The sequence below is a fragment of the Hibiscus syriacus genome, unplaced genomic scaffold (assembly GCF_006381635.1).
Source record: "Hibiscus syriacus cultivar Baekdansim isolate YM2019G1 unplaced genomic scaffold, ASM638163v2 tig00008386_pilon, whole genome shotgun sequence".
In the NCBI taxonomy this organism is placed as follows: domain Eukaryota; kingdom Viridiplantae; phylum Streptophyta; class Magnoliopsida; order Malvales; family Malvaceae; genus Hibiscus; species Hibiscus syriacus.
Window position 1 is genome coordinate 109,341 of NW_024062163.1, and position 14,740 is coordinate 124,080.

Sequence of the window (14,740 nt, forward strand, 5' to 3'; positions counted from 1 at the left end):
ATTTCTAGAGGTGTTGAATTCGAACAGTTTCATTTGAAGAATACGTGTATTGTTAACAACTAAGAAAGAATATAAACATATCTTATAATCACCTCATATTACTCAAATAGTAACAATTAAAATTTCATTCTACACAATACTGGTTTTATGTTAAATTCAATAGTTATTTGTTTAATGATTTAGATGAAAATATTTTTACATTACATTCAATAATTTAAGGTCTAAAAAACATTGTATAAAATATTTTATACACAATAATTTATTAGGGTAAAGTACCAAATGATCCCCATTACATGATTTTGTTTTATCGAGTCGGTTGATTATTATGGTCCTCTAATTATAACGAGTTGCTTTGTTGAATATCTCTACTGTTAAAAGTTATAAAATTATCACTCGATTATTTATTATATTTCAAACTCATCCTTTTTAGTAAAAAAGTTAACAACCATCTCAGCCGGAAGTTAACATGTTAAGTGAGATACGATCATATGATAGTCGTTTGAGTTTATGAGATCAGATTTTATCATATCAACAGTTTATCGTACAACTTGAACTACCGTTGAAAAGGACGAGTTTAAAACATAATCAATAGATGAGTGATCATTTTATAATTTTTTAATAGTCAAGGTACTCAACAAAAGTAACTCCTATAGTCAGATAATCATTTTATAACTTTTAATAATCGATAGACTTAATGAAATAATATCCGATAGTCAGGGACCATTTGTGTACTTTACCCTATTTATTAATATAACTAGTGAAAAATAGAAGCTTTAATTTTTAAGGTGTAAAAAGTGCAATCTCGCTCTCTACAGCTTTTCTTATTCACATCCTTCGAGAAGCCCTCCCCACTTCATGCCTTGAACTGTATGTATGTTTATATATACCCTCTATATCTCTACATTTTTCTCCATCACCTTCACCCTCACCCTTTTCCCTGCATTGAAAATGCACTAGCCAGTTTATCAACGAAGGAAAAAGAAAAAAACTATAGTCTTTAGCGAAATAAAAACACAATAGAAGAGATAATGGCAAGTGGCAGTGATAAGGTGGAGACAGTGATTGTTGGGAATTACGTGGAGATGGAAACCGAAGGGGAGCCAAAGGGCATCAAAAGCAAGGTTTCTAATCTCTTCTGGCATGGCGGTTCTGTGTATGATGCTTGGTTTAGCTGTGCTTCTAATCAGGTCATTCCTGCCATTACCATTTTCTCCCCCCACATGTATAAAACAGTGTTACTGTAAACATTAAAACTTGTGGTTTTGTTGGGATTATCTTTTTTGTGTGTTTTTCAGGTAGCTCAAGTGTTGCTTACATTGCCATACTCATTTTCTCAACTGGGGATGCTTTCTGGGATTCTCTTTCAGTTGTTCTATGGATTGTTGGGTAGCTGGACAGCTTATCTTATTAGCATACTCTATGTAGAATATAGAACCAGAAGAGAAAGAGAGAAAGTTGATTTCAGAAACCATGTCATTCAGGTTTACCTTTTTTTTAACTTCTTTAAGTAACGACTTTCAAGAGTATGATGAAATGACATTGAGAATCAGTAGTTTTTTCTTTTTTAAATTGTGCAGTGGTTTGAGGTTCTTGATGGGCTCCTTGGGAAACACTGGAGGAACGTGGGTTTGGCATTTAACTGCACTTTTCTCCTGTTTGGATCTGTCATTCAGCTCATAGCTTGTGCAAGGTACCTACTTGGCTAGTGATTTTTGATTCTTTTGCTTTTATCTCTATCCAAATATAAAATTGTCTATATATATATATATATAGAGAGAGAGAGAGAGAGAGGAATCATCATCATGCATGCACCCTGACAATAAATTCCCTGATGCTGGGTATCTTTTGTTTTTGCTATTACAGCAACATATATTACATAAATGACAATCTGGACAAGAGGACATGGACTTACATCTTTGGTGCTTGTTGTGCAACCACTGTCTTCATCCCTTCATTTCACAATTACAGAATCTGGTCTTTTCTAGGCCTTATAATGACCACCTACTCTGCTTGGTATCTCACCATTGCCTCCCTCCTCCATGGCCAGGTAAAAGAAAACACTCAAAACTTGTTGAACATACTGGGTTGAAATTTCAGTAAAAAAGGAATCATGCTTGTCCTGTCACAATCCATATTATTATAATTGTATTAGTGTATTAAGAATTTTTGTTTGACATTAAATGTAGGTCGAGGGAGTTAAACATTCTGGTCCTACCAAGCTGGTTTTGTATTTCACAGGTGCCACCAACATTCTCTATACATTTGGGGGACATGCTGTCACTGTGTAAGAAGAAAAATTTATGTCTAGAATTCGCGTCTCTTACGTTTAAGTACAAATCTGACCATGTTTATTGCATAATTAAATGCTTTACTATTTGACAATTATAAATGCATGTAAAAACAGCTCTGAAAACGACCAGACCTTTAACTTTTCTAGAAATGATCTGATCACCATTGGAGAACTAATGACCAATCCTTGGAGTAAAATTACCCTTTGTAAGCGTGGGAGGCAAAAAGTTGTTTTGTTCTCGGGAACCCTAGTATTCATTTTCCATGTAGAAAGCCATTGATCTTTTTTCTTTTACTTTCACTTTTATCATTGAGAAGATGCCAAGAGATTTGGGGGGGGGGGTCCAGCTTTGTGTACCAAATGTGGCATTGAAGTTCATGGAACTAACATGGATTAATTTTGCTAACTAATGAAATGTTGCTAATTAATGTACAGGGAGATCATGCATGCTATGTGGAAACCTCAAAAGTTCAAGGCTATATACCTGATAGCAACATTGTATGTGCTGACACTGACACTTCCTTCAGCTGCTGCTGTTTATTGGGCATTTGGGGACATGCTTCTCAATCACTCAAATGCCTTTTCTCTTCTCCCAAGAACTCCCTTCAGAGACATGGCTGTCATTTTAATGCTCATCCACCAGGCATGCCTATGAAAAAATTTCATTGTCAGATCCTTCCATGCATGCATAACAAAATAGTACATAACAATGTTTCTTTATCGTGGTGCTTATTGTGCAGTTCATAACATTTGGATTTGCATGCACGCCACTATATTTTGTATGGGAGAAAGCAATTGGGATGCATGAGTGCAAGAGCCTATGCAAAAGAGCGGCAGCAAGATTGCCAGTAGTTGTCCCCATTTGGTTCTTGGCTATCATCTTCCCTTTCTTCGGACCGATAAATTCCACCGTGGGATCTCTCCTTGTCAGCTTCACTGTCTATATAATTCCGGCACTTGCTCACATCTTTACCTTCAGATCAGCCATCGCTCGAGAGGTATTATCCATAAACCTTAAATTCTAAACCTCAAATCTTCATTAATCAGAATATGATTAGGAAAATGTAGATATCTGGTATATATTTTTACTATAATGACGGTCACACATTTTACATTGAGAATTGAAAAAGATATTAGTTGTGTTGATTTGATTTAACATTAAATAAATCCAAAGTGCAACGAATAAGAAACAGAGTGTGGTAGCGTGTGGTCACAGTCTAGCAGACCAGTACCGGGTCTTTCTCCTAAACAGATAATGTTTTTAGATGTAGCACTGGAAATTTTCGGGCAACATGTAATAGTTTTTGCAGAAGGCACGAGATTCGTGCTGCAACTGTTAAACAGAATATGTTCATGTTCGTACCTGATTCCCCATATCTGGGGTACTACATAAAACGTCTTTTTTTTTCTAAGAACTCAGAGAGAGAGAGAAAATTTTCATGTTTATGATCATTGACATGTGGTGTTTGATGAACGTTTATGCAGAATGCAGTGGAACAACCGCCCAAGTACTTTGGAAGATGGGTAGGAACATACACGATAAACGTGTTCGTTGTGGTTTGGGTTTTGATCGTCGGGTTTGGATTCGGTGGATGGGCGAGCATGACGAATTTCATACACCAGATTGACACATTTGGGCTGTTCACAAAGTGTTACCAATGTCCACCAACGGCATTGGCCGCCTCACCGCCACCGCCCAACCACGGCCTTAACGCCACCGCGGCTGCTCCTCTACAACACCCTTTCAACCACACTCATAGGCCCTGAACATTGTCATCGTGTCATTTGAGCACACTGGTCATCCTTGTTACTTTAAGATTGTCGACAGAGAGCTTAAATGGAAGTTCACAAACCAGATTATACACGCAATGGACATCCACTTTGAGTCTTTCTCTGTCTTTTTTTTCCTATTTAACTTAGGGAGTTTGTAATGCAATTCCTAAAAAAGAAACAAAGTTCGTATAAAAATGGAGGATGCTCTCTGCTTTGTATTTCCAGTGTTCTCTTCCACCTTCCCTTTACAATAATGTGTCCCATGATGGAAATAAAAATGGAATCCACTTTAACTATAATTTGACAGAATGAGAAATCCAAATCCTACCATTCTGCGGCAAAGAAAATTGGCAGTGAATTGTCTCCTCAAATTTATGATGAAAAACTTGATTTTGGAACCCATTTTCACCCCCCCCAATATCTAGGGCGTTGGTGCTTGGACCTTGAAAACGACAACTCAAATAAATAAACAGCTTGCATGCAGAGCATAGGGAGAATAATAGTTGAAACTGGAAGGCATCTCTTCCTTTTTATCTGTCCTTCCTCTTTCTACGTTATCCATGATGATGATAGATGATCACAAATCATCATCAAATCATCAAAAGGTTTACTAACATCCCCAATAACGGGTTAGTGATTAAATTGTAAAAAATCAGAATTTGGTGATTAAAGTAGAATAATTAAATAGTTTAAAAATAATTGTTAGTAAATATGAAATGAATTAAAGGACAAACTGGTCATTTGCAAGGAAAATTTATAATTAAGAATTTTGATGGGATTATATTATAACCCACGTGGGGCTTGAGTAGGAAACAAATGTTTCCAGATTTCTCTCATCTCTTCTTCCTTCTTTCTTATCTTCTTCACTCTTCTCTTATTCCAAACGTGAAGACCCCAGCTTAAGGTAAGAATCAGAACCTTGGTCGTTTCTTTGTTTTTTAGCTTGGAAATTGAAGTTTGGATGTTATATAAGCTAAAAGAAAGCTTATATGACATTAAGACAACAAGATAAGTGTTTTAGAGATAGATTTGGAAAATGGGGTTTTGGATGAAATTTTGATATGGATGAGTTTTTGAAGTTAGAATAAGATTTTTGACTTGTCAAGAAGTTAATTAAGGAATATGGAGTGTTAGAATTCGATTTAAAACATGTTGAAAATTGGGTATGATTTTTAGCTTTGAGAATTTGAATGAAGCATGGGAGATTTTAAAGTATTGGAATTGATAGAAGTTAATTAAAATGGTTGTAGTTAAGTTTGGTGGTATGAAAGGAACCTTGTCTGAGAAATTTAGTGAAGAGTTGATGATCTTCGGGTTTGAACAGTGAAATTTCAGATTATGCAGAGGGAACCGATACCCCCTGGGGGAATCGATTCCCCCTAAAAGAAAATGTTGAAGTTCGGTTTATTAAATCAGTTTAAGTTGTTAGTATCAAATTACAAGGGTTAGGCTTCTGATAAATATATTGAAAATTGTGTTTATGTAGTTATAAAACGTAATTCTATTCCGGAACAATCGAAGAGTTAGGATTGAAACAACGAAAGCGAGGCCAAGGTGAGTGCCTATTTTAAGGGTAGTATAATGGAATAAGACTTGTGATAAGTCTAATCCTATGTTGATTTTTATAGAACAATAGTTATGAACATGCATACATGATAATTATTATGATACATGCATAAGGTATATATGCTCATATGATTTGATAAATGATATGTAACATCCCGAAATTCAGGGTCAGTGACTAAATTGCAAATTTTGAAAACTATATGCTTGATTTCGAAATAAATTAAAAGTTCATGGATTTAGTAGTAAAGCTGGAAAATAACAAGGGTGTTATGGTCTTTTCTAAGAGAAGATTTTTATTTTCCCTTTTTAAGGAAACCACGTGGGAAAGGAGAGAATTATCCAGAGTCTTCTTCTCCAGCTTCTTCTTCTCCCCGTAAGCCTCATTTAAAGGTGAGTTTAATTTCAGCTGTTTAATTCTTGGATTTATAAGTTGATTTTGATTCTTGGAGTATTATATAAGCTTAAGGAAAGCTTATATAAGCTTTAAACATCAAGAATAGAGAATTAGAAAGGAAATGATATGAAGGGTGTAGAAATGAAATTTTGTTATAGAAAGGTTTTTGAAGTTCTAAAGATGGATTTGACTTGTCAAGGGTATAATTAAGAAGCTAGAAGCAATAGAATTAAATTTGGAACATGTTGAAAATTTAGTGTAATTCTTGAATTACATATGGAGAATAGGATTTTGATGTTAAAGAGGTGATTAATGAATATGAATGAGTTTGAATATGAGTATGTAAGTTAAAAATAAGAAAGGAGATGATATATGAAGTATTAAGCTGAAAAGAGTGGATTTTCGGGCATAAAAGAGGATTCTGGGCAGAGTGCATCGATGCACATTCATAGTGCATCGATGCATCAAGGTTAAAACCCAGAAATTGTTTGAAGGTGTATCGATGCATTGGTAATGCATCAATGCACTCTTTTAAAATAGAAACATCGAATGCAATTAGTGCATCGATGCATAAGTCATGCATCGATGCATCCCTATAATAATACAACATCGAATGCATTTTATGCACCGATGCATCAGTAGTGCATCGATGCATACCTTCATTAAAAGATGAAATTGGCTTTTCTCTGAGCCTAAGGAGTGATAGTTTCGAATATATCAATCAGTATACTGATAAGTATTAATGTATTATTATGTAGATATAGAATGAAAGCTTGTTCCGGAACAAACTAAGGATTAGGATTGATTCAAAACAACGAGGCCCAGGTGAGTGCAATTTAAATTGTACTTATGTACCAAATAAACATTGGCTTGCGATGAGCCAGTGATGGAGTCACTATGGTAAGAAGGGACTCCTAAAAATGTTATTTGAATTGTGATTCTTATGTTTGCATGAGTGCATGAAAATGGGTACATATGTTATATGTATTGCATATGTTACATGAATTGAATGAATATATGTTAGTGTGATAAGCTATGTGAACTGGTTTAAATAGTATATGTGATTATATAAGTTTATAATATAAATATGTGATATAAGACATAAGTAAAGAACTATATGATATTAGATAAGATAAACATATGCTATTATAATTGACTATAGGATCGCGAACTATGTAAAAATAGCAAGGACTTATGTGATAGCAAGAGAAAATGATATAAAATAGATGATATAGATATAAATGATAAGTTAAACGACATAGACATATGTGATTATATGAAAAAGAATATAAGTTATGTGATTATGAACATGTGGATATAGGTCTAGTTGAGGATATAATAACAAGATATAAATTACACGAGTTAAATATATGAGAATTAGTATAACCAACTTATGAGATGAAATGAAAAGTGAGACAAGTTAAATAACATTGACCTATAGGACAATATGAAAATAATATATAAATTAGGAGACATTGACAGAAGTGATTATATGAACATGTAAGATAAGCTATATGGGAAGAGTTATGGGCTTAAATGAACATATAATATATGAGTCATATAGTAAAGATCTATGAAGCTATTGGAAGATGTTATGGGAGTTATGTGATGATAAGTTATAAGAATATATATAGGTAACAAGTTATGTGAAATTGAATTAAGTAAATATATGAAACTAGGATATAAATAATGTGAGATAAGTTATAGGGCATTGATATACGAACTATATGAAAGTATGTACATGAATATATGTATAAGTTTATATGTTATTCTATGTGATATATGATGTATATATGAACATATGTGAATAAGATATGACATGTGTGTTTACATGAAAAATGAGAAATGATATAATCCATATGAAATGATCTACGTGATTACATGTAATACTTGATTACATGCACTTGAGATAAAGGTTATATGATATGAGATGTATGTTCACACATACATATGGTATGTGACAGAAGAAAAGGAACAAGTGATATGAAACATAAGAATAATGCCCATAGTATATGATATGAGAGCTATAGGTATAGTTGGCATGCCAAGAGTCGAGGGTTCTACGTGGTCCTTCGGGACATGTATGTAATTATGTGGAACCTATATGTAGTACTTCGGTACACTTATTGGAGCCATTATATTATGTATGTGGTTCTTAAGGAGTAGTCCTTCGGGACATAGTGGCCCTACGGGACATATACAGTGGTCCTTCGGGACATAGTGGTCCTACGGGACGAATACTGAACTAAGGTTCGGTGCCCCATGAGGGAATTGATACGAGCTGTGGTGACAGCATTAGTGCACAACCTCAATGTACTCACATACCTCTATTCTCAATAATATACATGGGCAATTGAAATACAAACTTTAAAGTGAAAGTGGTACAAGAAGTTAAGTTTCGTATGTGCATGATATGATTATATATGTTATCGTGTAATAGATACATGCATATTGAAATGTCATGATCAAATGTTTAGAATACATATTCATCGGATGAAATAGGTATTGATTGGAAAAATGTATGATATTATATGATAGATATGTTAATGATAATGATAGTATTTGTACAGGTATGTGTTTTGTTATATGAAATGTTCGATGGTTTTTATTATATGTTTATATGCCTCACTAAGTCAACGACTTAGCGTGTGATTGTTTCACACGTAGGTTTCGAGAAGAGTAAAGAGCAATATGGAGCAAGACAGGTCAGTTACTTCTTACCGAAGATCAGATCAGAAAAGCTGTTTTGAATTAGATGTATTCTGTACATTGAAAATGGTTGGCATGTAAATAAATGTCTGAATTGTATATGCACTTAACGGTTTTGCAAAAACATTTAAGCTCTGAATAGTTCTGGAAATCTTTTGAATAAGCTATATATATAAAAGTTTTAAATTACTCACTATTTTATACATGTAAATGTTTTGAAAAAGTCAATGTGACACCTCGGACTCGAATCCAGGTCGGGTACGGGTGGGGGTGTTACATGATATATGTGAATAAATTCAAATGTATATGTGATATGATAAGTGACATGAGCACATGAACATATGAAATATAAGAATGATGCCCATAGTATACGATATGAGAGCTATAGGTATAGTTGGCATGCCAAGAGTCGAGGGTTTCATAGGTCATTCGGGACAACTCATAGGTCCTTCGGGACATATTCACAGGTCCTTCGAGACAAATTTCATATGCCACTCAGTGGGACTTATACGAGCTGTGGTGACAGCAATAGTGCACAACCTCAATGTACTCGAATACCTTGAGTTCTCAGTAATGTACATGGGCTTATAGAATGTTATCAAAGGTAATTGCATTATTATTGTTATATGTTAGATCATTGAATGGATAGATCACATGTTCATATTTATAAGGAATACATCATCATTATATTTATATGCCTCACTAAGTCTATGACTTAGCGTGTAAGTGATTTACACGTAGGTACAGAAAAGTAAGAAGATCGATCTTAAGAGCAGCAACGCAGCATACCATCATTAGGGGATCAAATCAGAAGTAAACAACAAAGTATGTATTTTAGTTGTATAAAGTATGTTGGCATGTAATAAGTTGTTAGTTACGAACACTCTGATCGACTTTTATAATGTTTTGAATGTAATTATGTAAGTGTATAGTAATGAACGGTTGAATTTTTACGAATTTTATGTACATTTTTTACGGAAGTACTGTAGCAGTACTGTAGCAGGGGAATCGGTTCCCTGTAGCAGGGGAATCGATTCCCTATTTGTAAACTGGAAAATTTAACATTTCGGGTACTGTAGCAGGTTACTGTTCACGGTACTGTAGCAGATTATTGTTTATACATATTTTATTGTTCGCAAATACATTTTTTTTACCTCAAAATTTTATACTGAATATAATTTAATAATATATTATCTTATTTTCCTAAAATAAGTTCAAATATTTTGTTATTTTATAAGGAAAATTATTTTAAAAAGGTAATGTCACATCTCGGACTCGTACTCGGGTCGGGTACGGGTTAAGGGTGTTACAAGACATCCCCAACTGATTAAAGAAGATGGTAGAAATGACATTAAAAGAAAGGGTAAAGTACATAAATAGTATCCGAACTTTTAGGGTGCTTGCATTTTAGTCACCCAACTTTTAAAACTTACAATACAATCATCAAACTTTTAGTTTATTTTAATTTTGTTCCTTACCGTTACCTCCCGTTAATTTTTATTGAGCAGTTGCTCGAGTCGAGTCAAAAAATTTCGAATTGACAAGTCAAGTTTTGCTCATCCCTACCGTTAACTCTCCATTCTTCCATCGCCAACCCAACATAAACATTGGCAAAAAATAAAAGAAAGAACTCCACTTTACACTAGGCTAGACAAATGAATGTAAAAACTCTAAATTCCGTCTCTTGATGTTGGAATAACATCTTCGATGCATCTGTTTCAAAGAAATAACTCTCCTCCTTAGCCTGGCGAACAGCTAAATCAATGCCAACGCTAGGGGTGGGTCAACTTTCTGATCGTGTTCCGTTAATGTACGAGTAAATAACTGGAGGCTATGAGATAGGCTCGAGGGTTAGGGAAAGAGTATGAAATGGCTGGAAGGATGAGGCTACCGAAGGTAGAGCTAAAGAGTTTGTTCGGAGCTGTTGATAAATGCCTAGTAAAAATGGATTAAAGGTTAAACTCAAAATGAATTTCATACCCCGAGAATCTGCTATCTTTAGCGAAGCTATCATGTTTATAAATCTTAAGTGTTGCTGCTCTTATTTCGCGCTGCAATCAAATTTATCTATACAAAACCCTCGTTCTTGTAAACACATACAGTAAAAAAAAACAAAATGGCAGAAAGAGGAAGAGGTGAGCGTGGCGCTTTCAGGAGTAGCTTCGATGGTAGATCCGACTATGGCCCAAGAGGAAGGCGCTGTGACCGCAGAGATGAATAAGAGAAATGGGTTCCCGTTACAAAGCTCGGACGTTTGGTAAAAGCGGGGAAAATCACGTCCCTTGAGCAAATAGAAATGGGCATGAAGATCACTTCAATCCAAAAACAAACCCATTTCTGACAACGTACCCGATATTGAAATAGAGAGAAGAGTATTGAGAAACAATGGCTTGAGTTTTCCATTGATTAAGAGTGGATATATATACACAAGATGGGGCACATAGAAATAGGAAACTAGCCTAGAGTTAGGGGATGACAACTAATTACAAGGCACATAAATAGGAGACTAGCCTAGAGTTAGGGAATTACAACTAATCACAAGAATATTATAATTGATTAAAATAATTTAAAATTTAAATAAAATTTGTTATAATTAATTCTCAAATATTCCCCCTCAAGATGGAGCTCCGGAGGAGAGACCAATCTTGACCCTTAAGTCTTAGAATTAGCTTCGTGGAAGCGGTTTGGTAAGAGCGTCGACAAGTTGATCTGCTGAGGAAACATGAGTAACACGAAGAGCACCTGATTGAACTTGACCCCGAATAAAGTGGTAGTCAAGTGCCACATGTTTCATGCGAGAATGAAAGACTTGATTAGAATATAGATAGGTGGCACCAACATTGTCGTAATAGATAACAGGCGGTGTAGGAAGAGTGATGCCAAGTTCTGTGAGAAGGGAACAAATCCAATTGAGTTTAGAAGTAGTAGCGGCAACTGATCGATACTCAGCTTTCGTGGAGGATCGAGTAACTGTACTTTGTTTCTTGGATGACCAAGAAATAGGATGACGACCAAGATAGACAATATAGGTACTCGTTGAGGTATAATCATCTTTGTTTCCACCCCAATCAGCATCTGAGAAGGCATAAAGGGAAAGTGGATTTTCCTTGTGAAAGAATAATCCATGAGTTAATGTGCCACATAGATATCGAAGCAGTCGTTTTGCAACATTCTAATGTTCAGACGTCGGGTGATGTATGAATTGAGAAAGATTGTTAACAGCATATGCTATATCTAGGCGAGTGAGGCAAAGATACTGTAGACTATCAACAATTGTTCTATATTCTGTGCAGTCAGTTAGAGCTGTACCTGAATGAAGTGTGAGATTTCTATCTGTAACAAGTGGTGTAGCAACAGGTTTTGCACTAATCACTTTTGTCCGGGAAAGAAGATAAGTGATGTAGCGCCTTTGAGTAAGTAGCAGACCAGATGGAGTAGTTAGAACCTCAATGCCGAGAAAATAAGACAAGGTGCCAAGATCCTTGATTGAAAATCTTTGTGCCATGAGGTCAATGTAGCGCTGAATAATATTGGTATTGGTACCTGTGATAATAATGTCATCCATATAAACAAGTAGATATATAGTAGTGTCACCTGAGTGAAGAATGAATAGGGAAGTGTCTGCATGAGAGTTTGTGAACCCAGACTCAATGAGGAATTGGCGAAGTTCAAGGTACCAAGCCCGTGGGGCCTGCTTGAGTCCATATATAACCTTCTTTAGTTTGCATACATGTGTTGGATTGTCTTTATCAACAAATCCTGGAGGCTGGGCCATGTAGACATCTTCGAAAAGATGGCCCTAAAGAAATGCATTATTAACATCCAATTGTCGCAATTGCCAACTTCTACTGAGTGCAGGCTTAGAACAAGTCGTATTGTTATCGGTTTGACAACCAGACTAAAAGTGTCATGATAATCCACTCCAGGTCGCTGATAAAAGCCTTTGGTAACTAATCTAGCTTTGTACCTGTCAATAGAACCATTAGGAAGTCGTTTAATATGAAAAACCCACTTACATCCAACAAGATTCTGCAGAGAAGTAGATGGAACAAGCTCCCAAGTTCCATTCCGAATAAGAGCATCAAACTCATCATTCATAGTTTGTCTCTATTTAGGATCTTTTAGGGCTTGAGAAACAATATGAGGCTCAATGTCTGATGGTTGAGAAATGATAACAGTGAGGTTCATTTTGGTTAGGGGTTTATGGATGTTTTTTTTTCGATCTAGTGGTCATGGGATGGTGTTGAGTTAATCGATTGACTGAATCGGCCAAGAGGGGGGTGAATTGGCAATAAAAATTTTGGTGGAAGCTTTTGCAGAAAATTGAAAGAAATTGCACAGCGATTTAGAGTGGTTCGACTTTATCAACCAAAGTCTACGTCCACTACCTTAGCTATCCACACTAAGGATTTTCCAACAAATTCACTAATTTGTTCTTTCTTTTGAGGCCAAAGAGATAACCTTACAACTCCCTCAAGAATATACCCCAATTCTTGAGAACACTCTTTTCTCAAAGAGAAATACAAATTTGCAAATTTACAAGAAAAACCTCACAAGGCAAATATGTTTGCACAATTCTAGAACAAAGAAAGAACACTCAAGAATAAATACAATTTAGCACAATAATTGTTCTTGAAAGCAAAATGAATATTGAATGAAAAATAGGATTGAAATGCTCAAACTTGAGGTTTGATGCTTTTTCTTTGATTTTCTCTTGATTCTAATTGCTTGATGTTTCTTGTTATTGATCAATGGCTTTTAAGCTTGCTTAAATACACCTTGAATCACTTCTGAACGTTGAGGATAATTATAGAAAATAATATAGCCGTTTTAGTGTGAAAACAATTAATAAAACAGTTTGGAGCGTGGGGGAATCGGTACCCCCTATGGGGAATCGGTTCCCTAAGTGTAAAATTCAAATATTTCGACCGTTATACAAGGGGGAATCGGTACCCCCTGGGGGGGAATCGGTTCCCTCCGAGCATACTGGAATTCTCGGAGCCAAACCATTCAGGGGGGAATCAGTACCCCCTTAGGGAGAATCGGTTCCCTCTGAGCAATCTGGAATTTTTGGCTTTGAAATGGTTCGAAATACTTTGTAAAATTATTTTGAAATTGTTTTAAAATTAAAACTTAATTTTACACTTTGAGTAAGGATTAAAAATGATCTTTGAAAGATTTGGAGTAATGTTTTGATATTCGAATAATTCTATCGAATATACTTAGAAAATCATTTGGAAAATCTTAAAATTCATTTAACTTAATTTGTTATATCGAAATATCAAAATGTTTTCAACAATCTCCCCCTTTTTGATATAACAAAACATTTTAGTAATTTTAAGATTTTGAAATCAAGTTTTGAAATTACTCCCCCTTACTTTAACACTTCTCCCATTTATCATTTAAAAACACTTTAACATTTCTCCCCCTTTTTGTTAAATCAAAAAGACATTTTAAAGAATTTAAACAAGGTTTTGAAATCATTTAGCCAATTGATTATATATAATATAAGCTGCTAAGATCACAAGCAAGAGAAACATTAGCCATTAGTTTCATAATTAATATTCATAATTAATGTGAAATGGAAAAATTGGTCATATATCTAAGCATGAAGTAAATGATGCAATAATGAATAAATTTAATCACACCAAATAGATAATTTCTAACCATTCATAAATCCAAACAAATTCAAAGTCAATCAATCCACAAATTCAAACATTCCAAAATATTCAAAATATTAAAACAATAAGTTTGGAGTTCAAAGCAAAAACATTGAATCACATATCCGGATTAGGAGGAGGAAAACGAGCTCGCATAGCGGCCATTTCGTTAGTGAGGTCATTAATACGTGCGTTGGTTGCTTCATTATTTGCATGCATTTTCTGAAGAATTTCTAATTGTTGAGCTCCCATTGTGGATAAATGGGACTCTATAGAAGTAAAGCGCGAATACATAGTAGTGTATCGAAAATCGAATGTCTCCATAAAGGATTGGAAATATGGAGGCAT

General features: G+C 34.9%; 1 protein-coding gene across 1 annotated transcript; it reads left to right on the forward strand.

Annotated features, from left to right (window-relative positions):
* The first annotated feature begins 934 nt into the window (after positions 1-934).
* LOC120202269 (auxin transporter-like protein 2) lies at positions 935-4,278 on the forward strand. Its single transcript, XM_039202705.1, has 8 exons — positions 935-1,187; positions 1,296-1,481; positions 1,578-1,690; positions 1,864-2,047; positions 2,187-2,284; positions 2,726-2,933; positions 3,031-3,288; positions 3,776-4,278. Exons 1-8 carry the CDS (start codon positions 1,029-1,031, stop codon positions 4,055-4,057), a joined length of 1,488 nt encoding a protein of 495 aa, XP_039058636.1. The 5' UTR covers positions 935-1,028; the 3' UTR covers positions 4,058-4,278.
* The last annotated feature ends 10,462 nt before the right edge of the window (positions 4,279-14,740 follow it).